General features: G+C 35.6%; 1 protein-coding gene across 12 annotated transcripts in view; it reads right to left on the bottom strand.

The window, feature by feature from the left end:
* tjp2b (tight junction protein 2b (zona occludens 2)) overlaps nt 1-18,652 on the bottom strand; it is a 201,423-nt gene continuing 182,771 nt past the window's right edge. For 7 of the 12 annotated variants that reach the window (XM_073909317.1, XM_068222917.2, XM_073909318.1 and 4 more), the window contains 8 exons: nt 17,277-17,356; nt 16,945-17,155; nt 14,065-14,165; nt 11,080-11,301; nt 7,524-7,640; nt 3,240-3,569; nt 1,951-2,036; nt 1-1,134 (listed from right to left, as the gene is read on the bottom strand). In XM_073909317.1, the coding sequence (XP_073765418.1) occupies nt 957-1,134; nt 1,951-2,036; nt 3,240-3,569; nt 7,524-7,640; nt 11,080-11,301; nt 14,065-14,165; nt 16,945-17,155; nt 17,277-17,356 (1,325 nt within the window). In that variant the 3' untranslated portion in view covers nt 1-956. Of the gene's footprint in view, nt 1,135-1,950; nt 2,037-3,239; nt 3,570-7,523; nt 7,641-11,079; nt 11,324-14,064; nt 14,166-16,944; nt 17,156-17,276; nt 17,357-18,652 lie in introns of all 12 variants that reach the window. The other 5 variants (XR_012383668.1, XR_012383670.1, XR_012383669.1 and 2 more) reach the window with 2 other exon arrangements.

Here is an 18,652-nt window from a genome sequence, read left to right as displayed (position 1 = left end):
TGTCAATATAGTTTGTTTATTTATTTGGTGTAGTAGAGTGAAATTCCACAGTAGACCTGAACGCAAACGTCCAGGGAATATTCTCTCGTCGTGTGACCCTCACACACAGTGGAAGCCATCAAAATATAATCCACGAGTTTCAGAAGCACTTTTGAACCGATACATGGAGGTAAAGCGGACCGACGTACAATCGAGCGTGTTATAAACATAATGCGGTGGGGCTGAAATAAGACAAACCGTGACAACAGCAATTCCAATCACTCCAAGCAACCAGCATCCGCCTGATTCGCGAAGCGTCCCCTTTAGCGCCGCTGTGGCTTTGCTGAGGATTTGGCCGGATGGTGTTAAGGGTTTTTGGTGACGACTTTTCCCTGTTTTTCCTTGGAGCTGTAAGCAGCAAAATTAGTGTCCAGAGGGCTGGATTGTCAAGTCCTCCAACCTCCTGACCTTATTCGTAAAGTAAAAGGCACTTCAAAAACGTTGTAACAAAATCCAGTGTTATTGTCTTACATCATATACACACACACAGAAATGAGGGAATGCAAATATAGTAGAAACCTTAAAGAGAGTGACGTTTTAAAACCGTTTCGCTTATAAAAAGAAAGTAACAAAAAGCTGGTCTATAGCACACGACGGGTTTCGATGGAGCGAAGACAGACGGAGGGAGAAGAGAGACTCGTGGCGAGACGTTTCTGTTGCTTTGCAGAAACTGAAAAAATTGCATAGGCAAGAATCACACGTATGACAACAAAACTAACGCAAATATATATATATATATATATGTATGTATATATAAAAAAACAATAAGACTCCATCCATACGGACAGAAGTTGAACTTCTCTGAAGTGAAAAAGACGTGTGAGAAACTTAAAAAGCAAACTGGACCTCCAAGTCAGCAGCAGTGGTTTTGGTGCAGGGTGGAATGGTGAAGCTGTGCGGGAGCTGAAGCAGAAGCTCTACAGCTCAGTATCCTGATACTTCTGTGAGGAGCTGGAGGTGTAGTAGCCGCGTTTACTCTGTTCCGTCAGCTGTTGTCTGAACTCCTCTACGGGCTCCTCGCTCAGGCCCAGCGCGCGGCTCTCTGTGTAGGGCAGCTTACTAGGAGGCGTCTGCGGCTCTGGACGGGCACTGGAGCTGCACCCAAAAAAAAAAAAAAAGAGAGAAATGGAAATAGAATAACTCATCTAAAATAAATAATTGGCTGTTAATCCGAGATGTACAATAGATGACTTTTCTCTTCAGTAGAATATTACAGAATTAAACTTTGTAAAAACAATTCACAATATGCAAGTCAACAGCTAAAGGCCAATTTACACTGCACAGACAAACGGCAACAAACAAGTTGGTCGTTGTATTTAGAATTTTATGAAACAATGGAGTAGGGCAGCACAATATATTCAATTCAATTCAGTTCAGCTTTATTTGTATAGCGCTTTTACAATGTAGATTGTGTCAAAGCAGCTTCACATAAATGGTCATAGTAACTGGATCAGGGTAGTTCAGTTAGTGTTTAAGTTCAGTTCAGTTTAGCTCAGTTCAGTGTGGTTTGAAGTCATTATTGAGAGTCCAAACACTGAAGAGCGAATTCATCGATGAGTAGCTATATCATTTCAGCATCGATTTCACAATGTGATCGTTCGCAATAGTCACATCGCAGGATATGCAATGTTGAGTCTGCATTAGAATTAATCGTTCGTATGGGTTTTTTTAGGCCTTTGATTAGCATTCAGGGCTAAGAAATTGTGCTGTTTGTAACTAATAACTATTAATTTGATCAAATAATTAATAAAACAAGACCATGCAGTTTTATTTTACAATTGATTATTCAATTACAGTTGTTCTGAATACTGTTAGACTCCTCAGAAACAATAAACAACTTCCTTTATTGCACTTATCTGTGCTTGTATATTGTTGATTGTATTTTATGCAGATGAAATTTCAGGCTCTTACCCGATAGGTTGTGGCCTGCTGTGGTCCAGTTTCTGAGACTTCATGGGAACAGCGTATATGTCTGGATGTTTCTGAGCAATTTCCAACTAAAAGAAAACCATAACACCATTCATTTGTGATCAGACTGGCCATTTCAGAATTGCTTACATAAAAATTCTGAAACAGAAAGAGTCGATTACAACTATGATTTACTACACGTACACTACCTGATAAAAGTCTTGTCTTTAATATAAGTTTTAGGAACAACAAATAATAACTTGACTTCTATTTGATCATTTGGTATCAGAAGTGGCTTATATGAAAGGCAAAGATTACACTAAGAACTTGATTTTTAATGATTTAATTAGGACAGTAAGGTCTCACTTTGCTTAGACAAAAGTCTTGTCACTTAACAGAAATAATATACAGTATAGAATATAAAGTCATGGTGCAGTGGAAGAATTAATATTGTGCATGACTCCCATGAGCTTAAAGGACTGCATCCATACATCTCTGCAATGACTCAAAAACCTTATTAATGAAGTCATCTGGAATGGCAAAGACAGCGTTCTTGCAGGACTCCCAGAGTTCATCAAGATTCTTTAGATTCATCTTCAATGCCTCCATCTTAAACCAGACATGGTTCATGTCAAGTGACTGGGCTGGCCAATCATGGAGCAGCTTGACCTTATTTGCTTTCAGGAACTTTGATGTGGAGGCTGAAGTTTGAGAAGGACCGCTATCTCCTGTGGTTTGTAATGTAATGGTCAGCACAAATGTCTTGATACCTCAGGTTGTTGATGTTGCCATCCACTCTGCAGATCTCTCGCATACTGAATGTAACCCCAAATCATGATTTTTCCTTCACCAAACTTGACTGATTTCTGTGAGAATCTTGGGTCCAATGGGTCTTCTGCATTATTTGATGGGGATGCAGTTCAACAGATGATTCATCAAAAAAATCTACCTTCTGCCAGTTATCAGAAGTCAAGTTATTATTTGTTGCTCTTAAAACTGGGATTGATGACAAGACTTTTGTCAGGTAGTGTACAGTAGTTGGTACAGTATTTTTTGAAAAGTCTATTCTTTTTAAAAAACACAAATATTTTTGTTCTAAAGCAGTATCACAGACAATGTAAACGTACAAATGAGTAAAAATGCTCATTTTCAAATAAAACACGCTATAAAATCTTATTATTTAATTATTTAGCAGCATTCATTTGTGATCAGACTGATGAAAATGCATCTTGCTTTTGAATGTAAACAAAGCTATTTTGTCGTTCTGATATTCATGAAAGGCTGAAACTGACCCTGGCGTTCTGGGCTTCTTGTATCTCCAGAACCCTCTGTGAGCGGGCGAAGTGATCCATCTGCTCGAAGGCCTTGACTTTGCCCAGGAAAGACCTCTTTGAGGGGTCTTCAGGACTGTCGGCCGGAGGCTCACTGTTGATGAGGCCTCTGGAGCTGCGGGACGCGAGGGCAGGCTTCAGGGGTGTTGGTGGAGGTGCTGGTTTGGCTTTTGCTGGAGAGTCCAGGCTGCGCTGATGTTCGCTGCTCGCGGGACTGCTTGAACGAGAGTCGTAGTTTCGAGAGGGGTCGTAATGGCCGCGAGACACCTCCACTTGAGACAGCATTTTTACCTGAAACACGGTGAAGCGTTAGAAAACAGCACTGAATGAATGAAAACCAAGACTGCACTGTATCATTGAAAAGTCAGACGTATTTTTTTTTTTTTTGCTTTTTCTGCTCAGAATATTTTAAAAAAAAATCTGCAGACGTATGCGGGATGATTTTGAGAGTATAGTAACTAAACTTAGCACATGAAAAAACAAAAAAAATTACTTTTAATTTGTATTTAATTAAGGTTTACAAAGCAAATCCAATTAGATGGTAAACAAAGCGAGTCTCATCGGTGCCAGTAGCCTAGTGGTACTGCGCGCTGACATATAGCACCAACGTGCTCACGGCGACCCGAGTTCAATTCCTGAATGAGGTCCTTTGCCAATCCTTCACCTCTCTCTGCTCCCAATGCTTTCCTGTCATAATATATATGAAAATCCATCTAAAAATATTAATAAAAAAACAAACAAACAAAAAAACAAAGCGAGTCTCTCATATAATAAGACAGATAATATTATTTTACAAACTGTATTGCAAATAAATCATACAAACATTTGCATATTATACGATATTACTGAATTTAATATAAAAACTCAATATATATATATATACACACACGCACATTAATAAATGAATGAACAAAATAGACTTCTGTGTGGGCATAATTATTAACGATAAATTCTTAAAGGGTCTGTAAAATTTAAGTTTTTTTAGACGTTATTAAAAGTATTATGAGTTTTAAGGATATCAATGATCAATTAAATCAATGACAAACTTCATGTATAGAAGATATAAAACGGATATAAACATTCAAAGCTTGTAGTTTGTCACCTCCGCCTAATTTTACGTCACCTCATACTTCAGTTTCTCATCAAATCTTGACCAATCAAATACTCTCAAGTGTCTGACATGCCCCGCCCCCTTCAAAATACTTCTCAATTGCTTTTGATTTGATGCATTCGAACTTAACCACTCTCACTCGCATAGCTGTGATAAAACCAAAAGCTATTAGTAGTTTTTTTTAAATGGGAGGAGCTACTAAATGCCTCGCCCTCTCTTCATGTTTCAGATGAGATTATAAATTAAAAAATGCACATTTCAAAGCACTTCACGGGACCTTTTAACAACACATAAAAGCCATAAGCTTTTAGATACCAAACACCATTTCAACTAAAAAAACACTATCTAGTAGTAACATCTCAAACACAAACCAAAGCGTCGCTACCTAATGTACAAGTAAAATCTCAAACACTAACTAATTGTACAGTTTTTACTAATAAACTCTGCCAAAATGCTAAATACGGGTGACTCTTAATGGTCAGGTTTAACTTGTTAACATGAGTTAATGGAAGCTGTTATTAGACAGGTTTCCATTTAAAGATGTGATTAAGACGAAAACTGGAGTATTACTTAAAACATCTGGGAATAAAAGCACAATTTCTATCCATAAACTGATGTCAAATATCAAAAGGAAAAATTTAAGTTGCTGCGGTAGGAGATACATTTTTAATACATTTTTTTGTCATCACATGATCTGTTAAAACATTATCACATGATTTTTTTGTTGCGCATGCTGGAATTCATTCAGTAAATGTGTTTCCAGCACACATTTTCTTTCCTTATCGGATAGAAAGTTCATCCAACTCTGTTGTGCGCATGTTTTTTGTATGGACATTTTCTAATTTTCTGCACATATTGGCATTCAATTAAGCATTTTTTTGTGCCATTCCAACATGCGCATAATTTAGGTAAAAAAAAAAAATAATTAAAAAAAAAGAATAATAATATATATATTTGTATTATGATGATTATTCAGTTCTATTTGGTTTTTGATTCTGATTGGCTGATAGCAGTGAGATATTTAAGTAATATCAGCGCTCAGACAGCCTCTTCACCCTTGTCTATTACTCCGCCCACACGAGTGGCAAGCAGAGGACTACAGCTTGACAAATATTGCAGCTGTTGGGCAACATAATGTACTTTTGAGGCTTTTTTAGGCAAGAATGTAGTTGTTTAGATTGCAACTATGCAGTTTATTTATAAGGATAGTGTCTATTTTAAATATTTTTTTTATTTTGGAGATTCAGCGCGTTGGTGCCCAGCCTGCCACACTGAGTGGAGCAAAGACGGTTGACGTACCGTCCTACAAGATGGCCACAGAGACCACATAATAAGTCCTTAGGGAAGAAAAACAGCGCTTTCTCAGCATACGTTTTAAACTACAGCTTATCAGCTAAGTCAATCGCTCTCTTTTGCATGTTGTAGTGCTTTATTTATACCATAGTAATCTGATAGTGTTTGCCTTGCTTTGGCTTTTTTGAAGTTATTTGTTTTGAAATCCCGATTGTAACAGAAATTCTGGGAAATCTCTGTAGACTGATGGCATTTCATGTCGTTCAGCCTTATAATCTTAAAATGTGAGCAAAGTCATTTTAGACATTATGCTAAATAATCTTTCAAACACTAGCTCTAAAGTGACGTTTGTGAAGTAGCAGCGGTTCCTGCTGATCTGACGTCAGCTGCAGATATGAATGAACGGTGGAAGAAAGTAGTTCCTCTTACAAAAGGATTTTTGAGACTTCCCGTGTTTGATTTTCTTTTTATACACAAGATTATGCCGTCAAACTGTTGTTTAAGCACAATATCATACGAGAAGCAGTGCAATATGGCTGTAAATCGTCAGTGGTGGGCCATTAAAGCACTCGCCCTGCGTCCTTAAGTCAACACATGCCAATCAGTGCTGATATACAATCATATTGCACTACTACTCGTGTGATACTGCTCATGTATATATATATATATATATATATATATATATATATATATATATATATATATATATATATATAACAATAATGATAATTAATGACACTAAGTGTTGTGAAATGGATATTTTTTTTCACATTTTATGATAAATCAGTAATTGATATATTATAAGAAATATGAGCTAATTACTAAATTTGAAATATATGTAGTATAATAAAAATGCTAATTTACACTAACCTAAAAAACCTAATGAAACCTTGGGTTGAAGCTTAGATTAAATAGTGATTACCAAAACTACTTCACCATCAGTTAACATGTAGTTGTCTTTTTAACATCAAGGTCAAAGTATTTCCTCATCTGGCAGCATTTATTCCGAGTGAACTACTGTACATGCTGGAAAACATTTTCAAGTAAACGCTAATGTCTACCCACTCATTTGGCACAACAGTGATCACGGCTCTACTGTAAATCCTACCACAGTGTGCCATTGAGCTGCTGCGGGACGAATCTGAACTGCTGGAAAATTGCCTGCACCAAATCAGGCCGTTCCTCTGTGTGAGCCATGGTGACGTCAGGAGAGAGTTCAGTTAGACAAACACACCTTACACATATTCCACACACTAAAGGACAGACACTGCAGGATAAACCCTGTTTTAAGCTCCTGTGAAGTTTTTTTCATCCTTATATAAAGAAAATGCACTTTTAAGTGTTTCTTTTGTTGCACTTCATCAGTTTGTGTCTGTAGATTGTAATTACAATACATATTTTTAAAGACCAAACAACTGTAAAGACAACTTTATTTACTTGTCTTTAAAAACTTTGTGTTTAATTTTCAAAACTTTAAATGTCTTTGAACTTTTTCTGTCTATGGATGATGAGAGAGATCTGTCTGTTTGCAGTATTTTCTGAATTGTAGACCAAATTCCTTTCATCCAATGTTCAGACTTTTCGAGCTAAAGATTGTCAATAAATAATGCTTCATTTGCATATAACATTGTTAAATATGCAAGATAAGTCTCTGATAAATCTATTCACCTGCAGTGTCGAGCCCTAAAATCAGACCGTGCCAATGCATTCCATAATAAATGACTGCAGCATTGACATTCATCAGTGTAAAGTATGTGTGTATATGTTCACTTTCTGCATCAGTCTTGTGTTGCTGACACTGGTCTAGTGTAATCGTCAGTAGCTGGTGGACGTGTTTTCACCTTGGCAGGGTCGGGCAGGAATGTGGACATTACAGGAGGACTGCAGTCGCTCGTCTTCTCTCTGCTGTTCTTCCTGCGTGTTCGACCTCGAATCTCTGGACTTGACTTCCTGAGGATCTGCAGGAGGAATATATCATTCAGGTAAACACACAAGGACACAATGCTTTTTTTTTTTTTACAACTGCCGTCCGTCCTTCCGTCCATCTATCTGTCCGTCCATCTATCTGTCCGTCCGTCCGTCCGTCCGTCCGTCCGTCCGTCCGTCCGTCCGTCCGTCCGTCCGTCCGTCCGTCCGTCCGTCCGTCCGTCCGTCCGTCCGTCTATCTATCTATCTATCTATCTATCTATCTATCTATCTATCTATCTATCTATCTATCTATCTATCCGTCTATCTATCCGTCTATCTATCTATCTATCTATCTATCTATCTATCTATCTATCTATCTATCTATCTATCTATCTATCTATCTATCCGTCTATCTATCTATCTATCTATCTATCTATCTATCTATCTATCTATCTATCTATCTATCTATCTATCTATCTATCTATCTATCTATCTATCTATCTGTCTGTCTGTCTATCTGTCTATCTATCTATCCGTCTATCTATCTATCCGTCTATCTATCTATCCGTCTATCTATCTATCCGTCTATCTATCTATCTATCTATCTATCTATCTATCTATCTATCTATCTATCTATCTATCTATCTATCTATCTATCTATCTATCTATCTATCTATCTATCTATCACGATAATAATTTTTGATGGTACAGATAATCTGATGTTAATGGCTTCAGTAATATTTATCAATCATTAATGTTGCAGTTCCAGCATCGCACAGCAGGGGGCAGAAGCCGTTGTTTTTTGATTTACAGATGCACTGAAATGTAATTATGGAAAGCATGGGATATATATATGCTATTCCATGTAAACTCTTCGCTGTGCACTTATTGCATTTGCAGCATGTACATATGATAATGCATTTCCCTGCTGATTTGACCTCTGCCGTCTTTCCGGGAACACACAGATGTGTTTGTGCTGACCTCAGCAACTGTGGGAGAGGCGATGCTGCAAACATGCTATAGTGCGAAAATGTCAATGCTTGTTCGTGCCCTTTACTCTCAAACATGTGTCTGCATGTACTGTATACACCATTTAAAGGGTTAGTTCTCAAAATTCTTTTATTTATTACTCACTGTCATGCTGATTCAGTTCACTTTGTTCATGTTTGGAACAAATTAGGATATTTTAGATAAATAATTAATAATGATATTTTTGGGTGAACTAACCCTTTAAACCAAATATAAAAGGTCATTGTGATTTTTCAGAACTTATTTTTCCCAACCAATTGTGAGTTAGCATCTTGGCATTCTGATCAAATTTCCAAGAAAACAAGAATTGTAAAATAAATATGAAATTCATATCTCGCAATTATTACTTTTCCCAACCAAATGCAAAAGTCAGGAAAGAATGTCAAATTATGCTAACTTTTTAGCATTTTTACTACAAACAGCAAAAAAATAAATATATAAATATACACCCAACTGCCCTTTTTTTCTCTTATTTATCTTGCAATCGTGAGTTTACACTTTTTTGTTTTAATTTGTACTTAAAATTATAAGTTTATCTAAAATTTTAATTTCGGAGTTTTCAATTCTGATGTTTTTTTTCCATCAAATCAAATCCCTTAAAAAAAGAAAAATGGCAAAATGGCAAAAAAGTTGATAAATTCAGTGCTAGTTTCTCCTAATTCTGAATTTTCAGACTTTTTTTTAAATTCAGAATTACAAGAAAAATAACTATTATTAGAAATAAAGGTGCAACATTTACATTTAATGCCAGATTTTAAGAATGCCGAAACTCTGACTGCTTTCCTCAGATTTTCATTTATGTCCTACAATTAAGTTAATTAAATTAATCAAAGAGTTAATAAACTCTATACTACTACTACTAATAATAAAATCACTCACACTTAATACTTTTTTTGTTTTATCCAAACGGCATGCATTTTTTCAAATCAAAAAATATGGCAGAAAAACCTTGCCAAAATAGTGCTATGCTTAGTGTGTTAACATGACCTGTGGCCAAAGCTCTTTTGAGTTCACTGTGTTTTGTTTCTCCAAATTAGTTGTTATCTTTTTAATCTCTAAAGTACAGTAATAAGTTCAACATATATCCGTAATAAGGCTACTTTTAGATCATTTTTCTGCAATAAGTCAGACATACCAGATCAAACTAAATGAGTGCTTTAGGCTTGTTTGAAACCTATAGATAGGTGTGTTGAAGCAGGGCTAGAACTAAACTCTGCAGGGCTGTGGCCCTCTAGGAATGCCACAGCCATATCACCCTGCAGCCCAAGACCGGTTACTCACTGAAGCTAAGCAGGTCTGAGCCTGATCAGTACCTGGATGGGAGACCACTAGGGAACACTAGGTTGCTGTTGGAAGTGGTGTTAGTGAGGCCAGCAGGGGGCGCTCAACTTGTGGTCTGTGTGAGTCAGTGAAGGGGACACTACACTGTCAGTGGGCGACGTCTTTCGGATGAGACATTAAACCGAGGTCCTGACTCTCTGTGGTCATTAAAAATCCCATGGCACTACTCGTGAAAGAGCAGGGGTGTAACCCCGGTGTTCTGGCCAAAGTCCCTCTATCAGGCCTTACGATCATGGCCTCCCATTTATCCCCTTCCACTGAATTGGGTCTATCACTGTTTCTACACTCCACCAATAGCTGGTGTGTGGTGAGCGCACTGGCACCGTTGTCCTGTGGCTGCCGTCGCATCATCCAAGTGGATGCTACACACTGGTGGTGGTGTGGAGAGACCCACCATGATTGTGAAGCGATTTGGGTGTATGGCCATATACAATAAATGCGCTATATAAATACACATTACATTGCATTAAATTACAATTTAGTTTGACACTCCTGGCTTAAAGCAATTTGTTAATTGTAATAAGCTGTAATGAAACCTCACTGTACAATTTTTTTAAAAACATATCACTGATTGTAAACAGTTTAACAGAAATGACTTCCATAATTCAAGCATTATGGGGTATAGGAAAAAAGATGTTTAAAGGTCCCGTGAAGTGCTTTGAAATGTGTATTTTATATTCAATGCTTAACAATCTCAACCAAAACATGAAGAGAGGGTGGGACATAGTGTAGCTCCTCCCCTTTAAAAAAAAACAGCCAATAGCATTTTGTTTTAAAAGCTCTGCCAGTGAGAGTGCTTGAGCTCAAGCGCATTAAATAAAAAGCAAATGATAAGCGTCTTAAAAGGGGGCGGAGCACATACTAAGAGCATTTGATTGGTCAAGATTTGACAAGAAACTGAAGTATGACATCACAAAAATCTATCACCCATTTAGGCAGAAGTGACAAACTGCAAGCTTGAGATGTTTATATCTCCTAAATGCAAATTTTGTCACTATTTTGGAGCTCACTAGCTTATAGATATCCTTAAGACAAACATACTGATGCTAACATCTAAGTAAACATCATTTTGATTTCACGGGACCTTTAAGCTCAGCAAGTGTTTCTGTGTACTCTGACCTCCTCTGGCATGACGGGCTCAGAGGAGCGGCTGATGGCGGACACTCGCTGCCGGTCCAGCGGCTCGTCGGTCTCGTTATCAGTGTACGTGCCGCCCTCGTCTGCCGTGTCGTCGTAATCGCTGGTCATCCGGCTGTCCATGCTGAGATAGTCAGCGCTCATGGCCGACAGATATGACATGCGGTCATCATGAACGTCCAGATCGCCCTCCGTCCCGTCCAGCTAAAAGAGACACATGATGGATCTTGTGTACATAGAGGAGCGAAGAACAAAAAGAAAAACACAAAAACAAAACAGAACGGAAGCTGTAGAGCAAGAATGATGAACAGTAAAAGCACAGAAAAAACATGAGGAACGACTACTGGGAGTTTAAAGAAGAGGAGGACGTGCATTAGCAGGTAAACTAGAGGTTTAACTAGGAGGAAAACGCTGAGTATCGGGAGAAATGTGAATGGAGAAGTTTTAAAGTAAAGAGATGTTGTAAAATGTGGCATTAAAGTCAACATGAATCTTGATCTTTATTTTGACACATTGTGCACATTTAGAAAACTTTTTTTATAGTTTTGTTTATAATTAAAATGCCTGTTTCCAGGTCGCACCGCCTTAATTAAACATGCTGCAGGTGTACACTGTGATTGGTGCTCGGCGAACGCAGCATCTTTTGAAAACGAAACCAATGGAGTCAGATCATTTGGGAGAGATAAAGAGCTTTTCCAAGCTTTTTTTTTCAATAGCCTGTTGTCGTGTTTTCTAGTTGTCTTAAATTGTCGAATTTAAGGTGCTCTCTCCCTTGCTTGTTGTGATTATTGTAATACCCATTTTGTATTAAGAAGCAGTAAACTGAGCAATTTTTACGTTGAAGTTGTTTTTCGGCTCTGTTAAGGAGTAAGAAGAACCTGAAGGTCATTAAATTTATAACATGCTAACTGTATATGTATTTATATTCTTTAACTTATGTTTCAACCCCAGCCCTAGACATTCATGGTTGTACATAAATCGGGGGCTCGTCCGGGATATGAAATGCATAAGCCAATTTCTAAATTAAAAGTAGGATTTAATTTAGATTATATGAGAATAATTTAGAAAAATTAAATATTATACCTTTTGAATAATTTAAATGAATATAAAAATACACACACATACATACAGATGAAGTCAGAATTGTTAGCCCTCCCTTTGCATTTATTTTACTTTTTTAAATATTTCCCAAATCATGTTTAACAGAGCAAGGAAATTTTCACAGTATGTCTGATATTTTTTTTTCTTCTGGAGAAAGTCTTATTTGTTTTATTTCGGCTAGAATAAAGCAGCTTAAAAAAAATTTAAAAGCCATTATAAGGTTAAAATTATTAGCCCCTTTAAGTTTTTTTTTTCTCGATAGTCTACAAAACAAACTATAGTTCTACAATAACTTGCCTAATTACCCTAACCTGCTTAGCTAACCTAATTAACCTAGTTAAGACTTTAAAAGTCACTTTAAGCTGTATACTAGTTTCACAAAAAATTTCTAGTCAAATATTATTTACTATCATCATGGCAAAGATAAAATAAATCAGTTATTAGAGATGAGTTATTAAAACTATTATGTTTAGAAATGTGTTGAAAAAATCTTCTTTCCGTTAAACAGAAATTGGGGAAAAAATAAACAGGGGGGCTAATAATTCTGACTTCAACTGTATTTAAACAAAATAGAGCTATTAATAAGATCCTTTTATTATATATATTAAATGTATTTTATTTACTACATTATAAAAAAACATGTGAAATTATTTTATATAATAATTCATTTAATTTAATAAAAATATAAAATTATTAAAACAAAATTCATTAAAATCATAACTTGCTAACTGTATATGTATTTATATTCTTTAAACTTATGTTTCAACTCTAGCCTTAGACAGCCTTAGGTCTTTAAATAAACTGGGGGCTCGTCTGTGATACGAAACGCTCTAGCCACTTTCTAAATTATAATTAGGATATAATTTAGATCATATAAGGATATATTTTTTAAAATATTTTACTTTTTAATAATTTAAATGAATATAAAAATACACACACATACATACATACATACATAAACACAAAATAGAGCTATTTATAAGCTCCTTTTATTATATATGTTGAATGTACTTTATTTACTACATCATAAAAATACACGTGCAATTATTTTATATTATAATTCATTTAATTCTATGAGATTATAGAAGTATAAAAACAAAATGTATGCATTAAAATCATAACTTGCCAACAGTATATTTTTATTTATATTCTTTATCATGTGTTTCAACCCCAGCCCTAGACATTTGGGGTCGTAGCATAAATTGGGGGCTCGTCTGGGATACAAAACATTCCAGCCATTTTCTAAATTATAATTAGGATATAATTTAGATTATATAAGGATATATATTTTTAAAAATATTATACTTTTTGAATAATTTAAATGAATATAAATGTACACACACTTACATACATTAACACAAAGAGCTAGTAATAAGCTCCTTTTGTTATATATTTTAAATGGATTTTATTCACTACCTCATAAAAATACACATAAAAATATTTTATATTATAACAAAATATAACTTTATACAATTATTAAAGCATAAATACAATATTTATGGATTACATACACAATACATTTAAATATTAACTTTTATTATGGAAAAAACTGAAAATTCAGTGCATCATTTTTATACCTGCTCTTCCATGTTAAAATCATTTGCATGCACATCAATGAAGGTGAAAGAATAATGAAGTCTGATTTGACATCATTGTCGCTTAAAAACTACATATGAATTCCTTATAAACAAATTAAAAGAACAATTTTTCATATTTAATGTTAAATTTAGTGTCTTGTCTTGCTTTTATTCTGGATTTGATTCAGACAGCTTATGTGCAGTAGGCTGTGAACAGTGTTTCATGTTGACTTTAAGGGGAGGTGTTGTTTGAGAGTGAACAGAAGGTTCTGGAGATCTGTGTCTTTACCTTCCCTTCTGAGACCCACACAGCGAGGCTCTGCTGCTCTCTGATGGCCTCCTTCAGACTGCCATACCAGGCATCATTAGCCGAGTTCAGATCGATAACAGCTGACAGGCCGACGGGGGACCACAGAGAGAAAATCAAAACATTTCCATTTAGGTCAACCCTTCTCTACACTCAGCCTGATCTATTTCTCTCACTGGGTTTCCATCAGCGGCTTTAATCATCTAAAGATTTACGAACCGGGAATCAGTGTCACCGCAAATTCAGTGATATCTGACAATCACAAGATTTGACTTATTTGTTTCTTAATACTCCACTTCTTCTGAATTCACTGTTATTAAATATTGGGAGTAAACAGAATTCAAATATGATCTGTCTGAAACTGTGCATGCTTGTTTGTGCAATTGTGTAATTTAAATGTAAATTAATGTTAATTTTCCTTCGGCTTTGTCCCTTTATTAATCTGGGGTCACCACAGCTCAATGAACCGCCAACTTAGTTTATCCAATTTACCTACAGTTGAAACTGGAAGTTTACATACAGTCTAACAAAGGGAACATAACCATTTTTTTTTTAAATGTCTGATGGTAAATCATACTAATCATTTACTATTTTAGGTCCGTTAGGATTACCTAAATGATTTACATTTACTAAATGCCAAAATAATGAGATAATTTATTTTTAAATATTTTTTTAATTATTCATTTCTAAACAGTCAAAAGTTTACATACATTTCCTTGGTATTTTTTTTAGCTTTGCTTTTAAACTGTTTAACTTTGGTCAAATGTTTTGGATATCCTTCCACAAGCTTCTCACACAAGTTTAAAGGAATTCTGGCCCATTCCTTCAGACAGAATTGGTGTAACTGAGTCAGATTTGTTGGCTGTCTTGCTCGCACAAGCTTTTTCAACTCTACCCACAATTTTTTTATAGGATTGAGATCAGGGCTTTGTGATGGCCACTACAAAACATTCATTCTGTTGTCCTTAAAGCACATTTTAAACAATTTGGCATTATGCATAGGGCCATGGTCTGTTTAGAAGACCCATTTGTGGCCAAGTGTTAATTTCCTGGCTGATGTCATAAGATGTTGCTTCAGTATTTCTACATAATGTTCTTTCTTCATGATGCCATCTATGCTGTGAAATAAACCAGTCCCTCCTGCAGCAAAACAGCCTCACAACATGATGCTGCCGCCCCCATACTTCACAGTTGGGATGGTGTTCATAGGCTTGTAAGCTTTCCCCTTTGTCCTCCAAATGTAACACTGGTCATAATGGCCAAACAGTTTAATCTTAGTTCCATCAGACCACAGGACATGTCTCCAAAAATATTCTTTTTCCCAGTGTAATTTAGCAAATTGTAATCTGCTTTTTTGTTGATTTTGGCTTGTTGATTTTCCCATGTTGTCACACAAGGATGCCGCGTGTTTGAGGTTTTCCTTAAATACTATTCTACAGCTGTGCCTCCAATTAACTCAAATGTTGTCAATTAGCCAATCAGAAACGTCCAAAACCTTGACACCATCATCTGAGCTTTTTCAGAGGCATAATAATCTTATTGTATGTAAAGTTGACTTTCAAGAAAAGTTATAACAATTTCTCAAAAAAATTCTCTCATTATTCTGCTATTGAGCATGACCGAAACAAATTTAAGAATCCTAACTTACATAAAAGAGTAAAGTTTAGTCACATTAACATCTGACTATTTTTTAAATGGTTATGTGTCTTTTTATACAGTGTGTTTAAACTTCTGGTTTCACCTGTATAGCGCAAGTCTTTGGACTGTGGGGGAAACCGGAGCACCTACATGCAAACTCGTGGCCCAGCCGGGACTCAAACCAGCGACCTTTTTGCTGTGAGGCAACAGTGCTAACCACTGAGCCACCGTGCCACCTAAATCAAGCCAAATTACATTATACTTATTGTTTTACAGACGTGCAAACTGACATTATCATAAAGTATGTCACTCACTTTGACAATAAACATTGTGACAACAAACAATGTGTCATGTATGTCATGAGCTTTTTTTTATTTATAAGGCATGACAGATGCAAGAGTATCCGTTTTATCAATTATTATTATTGAGTTTTACCTTTGAAACCCAATATTGTCTGCATGAGCAGAAGATTTATGCATTTCAGAGCAACACTGCAACATTTGATTCCTGAATGAATCTACTTTTGAACTAATCATTTAAGTCAATAGCCCCTTCCACACTTACCTGTACCGACTTTTCCGTAAATTTACTGGCAAAAGGATAATGTGTGAAGAGGCCCTTTTTTGAAAACATATTCATTCCAGCAATTTTCTGGAAAGAGATGTTGTAACATTATTTGTAATTTGCAGGAATGCTGTGCTGTTGCCGGAAAGAGCGAGTTCACGATTAGAACACGCTGACGTGAGACGTCTACTCCAGCCGATCAGAACATTTAGACGCATTCACATCTGCACGGTTTATGAAAATAAAAGCTGTTGAATATTTTTACAGAACATCCTTGCCTGTGTAAATAGCGCTGTTTTGAATTTACCTGTAAAGTCTTTCCGGAAATTTTCCAGATATTTACAAGTATCACTGTGCGAAAGGGTCTATTGATTCAATGATCCATTCATAAAAGTCAACTGGTTCATTTTGAAATGAATCTGTCATTTTGAACAAATCATTTAAATGAATGATTCAGTGAGTCGCTCATTAAGAGCAACTTACTGGTTGTTAAACTAGCAAAAACACATTCATCAATATAAAATTTTTGTAAATCCAAACATATCAATATATACATTTTTGTGAATATTACAACCTCCTGTGTTGTTCCAAAAAGGAGTCTGTGATACTGACAAATATTGACAGATTTTTCAGTGAGGTGTCTGGACCCCTGGGACTGACCGGTAAACAGGTGCGAGCAGGTTTTCCTGAGCTTCAGAGCCTGGTCGTAGAGTTTGCGGGCACTGCGGTTTGAGCTGGGGATGACTCTCTGCCTCATGGCCTTCACCCCGTGTTTGCTGTCAGGGTTGAAGAAGATCACTATTGGGTACCACTGCGTGTAGTTCAGGGTGTCCACAGCTTTAGGGGTGACGTCCAGCAGAGCGTGCTTGTCCTACAGAAGTCAAATTCATGCATTTAGCAGTTTTTTTTTATTTAAAGCAACTTACAAGAGCATTACGTAACACGTTGAGTGGAATGATTGTTCAATTGTGTTTGTTTACATACACAATTACCTGTTCGATGATCTGTCGAATAGTGTTGAGACGAACCACCCCGGAAGATTTTTCTGAACCTGCATCTTTGGGTTCTGTTTCTGATGTGAGATTTGGCAAAATTAACAAATTTAAACAAATAATTGAAAATTAATATATATCCAAAACAGTTGAAGCTGTGAAAATTATTCGTCCTCCTGTGATTTTTTTTCTTTTCTTTATTTTTATTTTTTTTTATATTTCCCAAATGATGTTTAACAGAGCAAGGAATTTTTCACAGTATGTCTGATAATATTTTTTCTTCTGGAAAAAGTCTTATTTGTTTTATTTCAGCTAGAATAAAATCAGCTTTAATTTTTTAAAGGTCAATATTAATAGCCTCCTTAAGCAATATATATTTTTATTTTTTATTTTTATATTTGTAATTAACCTAGTTAAGCCTTTAAATTGCACTTTAAGCTGAATACTATTATCTTGAAAAATGTGTAGTAAAATATTATGTACTGTCATCATGGCAAAGATAAAATAAATCAGTTATTACAAATAAGTTAATAAAACTATTATGTTTAGAAATGTGTTGAAAAAAATCTGCTCTCTGTTAAACAGAATTTGAGGAAATAATTATTCAGGAGGGCTAATAACTCTGACCTCAACTGTATATTTTTTATTTGGCATGAGCTAAAATGCTAGCCTTTGGTCAAAAGCCTTAAAATGATGTCAAACCAGCCTTCATTATTCCTTCACCTCCAATAATGTGCATTATATATTTTTATTATATAGCATTTTTTGTATTATATTATATTGATGTGCAACTTAAAATAACATGGAAAAGCAGGTGTGCAAATTATACACTAAATATTGTTTCAAAAGTTTACACTTAGATATTGCTTGATAATAACCGCAGGTTTGGCATGCTGTCCCAGCAGAGAACTCTGAACTCAGATATGATAATTAATAATAAGAATAAGATAATTGAGCCCAGGGCTCCCGTCTGGTCAATGAACATGTACTCTTCAAAAGACAAAGATAAGGGAGTAATGCTAGATGGATTATAATTACAGATGAGAGACCAACTATGATCAAATCACTTGCTCCACTCGAAATTAGTTTGTGCAACTTCACAAAGTGAAAAAACATTTTAAAAACCAAGTTCAACTACTTGTTTGAGACTGTCATTATCATTTTTATAATTATAAATAATAAAAGTGAACATTTAAATGTATTGCAGTGTTATTTGACTAAATTTAGATACTATAGTAGTTTTGATTGATAGCTTGATTTAAGTTTTATTTCTATATGTTTTGTATTTTCATTCCTAATTAGTTTTTGCACATTTCTGTCATAGTTGAATTGGTTGAACTGTATAACCCTGCTGTATTGGCATTTTTAAATAATTG

Source organism: Danio rerio, chromosome 8, assembly GCF_049306965.1.
Source record: "Danio rerio strain Tuebingen ecotype United States chromosome 8, GRCz12tu, whole genome shotgun sequence".
Classification (NCBI taxonomy): domain Eukaryota; kingdom Metazoa; phylum Chordata; class Actinopteri; order Cypriniformes; family Danionidae; genus Danio; species Danio rerio.
This window is presented reverse-complemented; position numbering and strand designations above follow the sequence as displayed.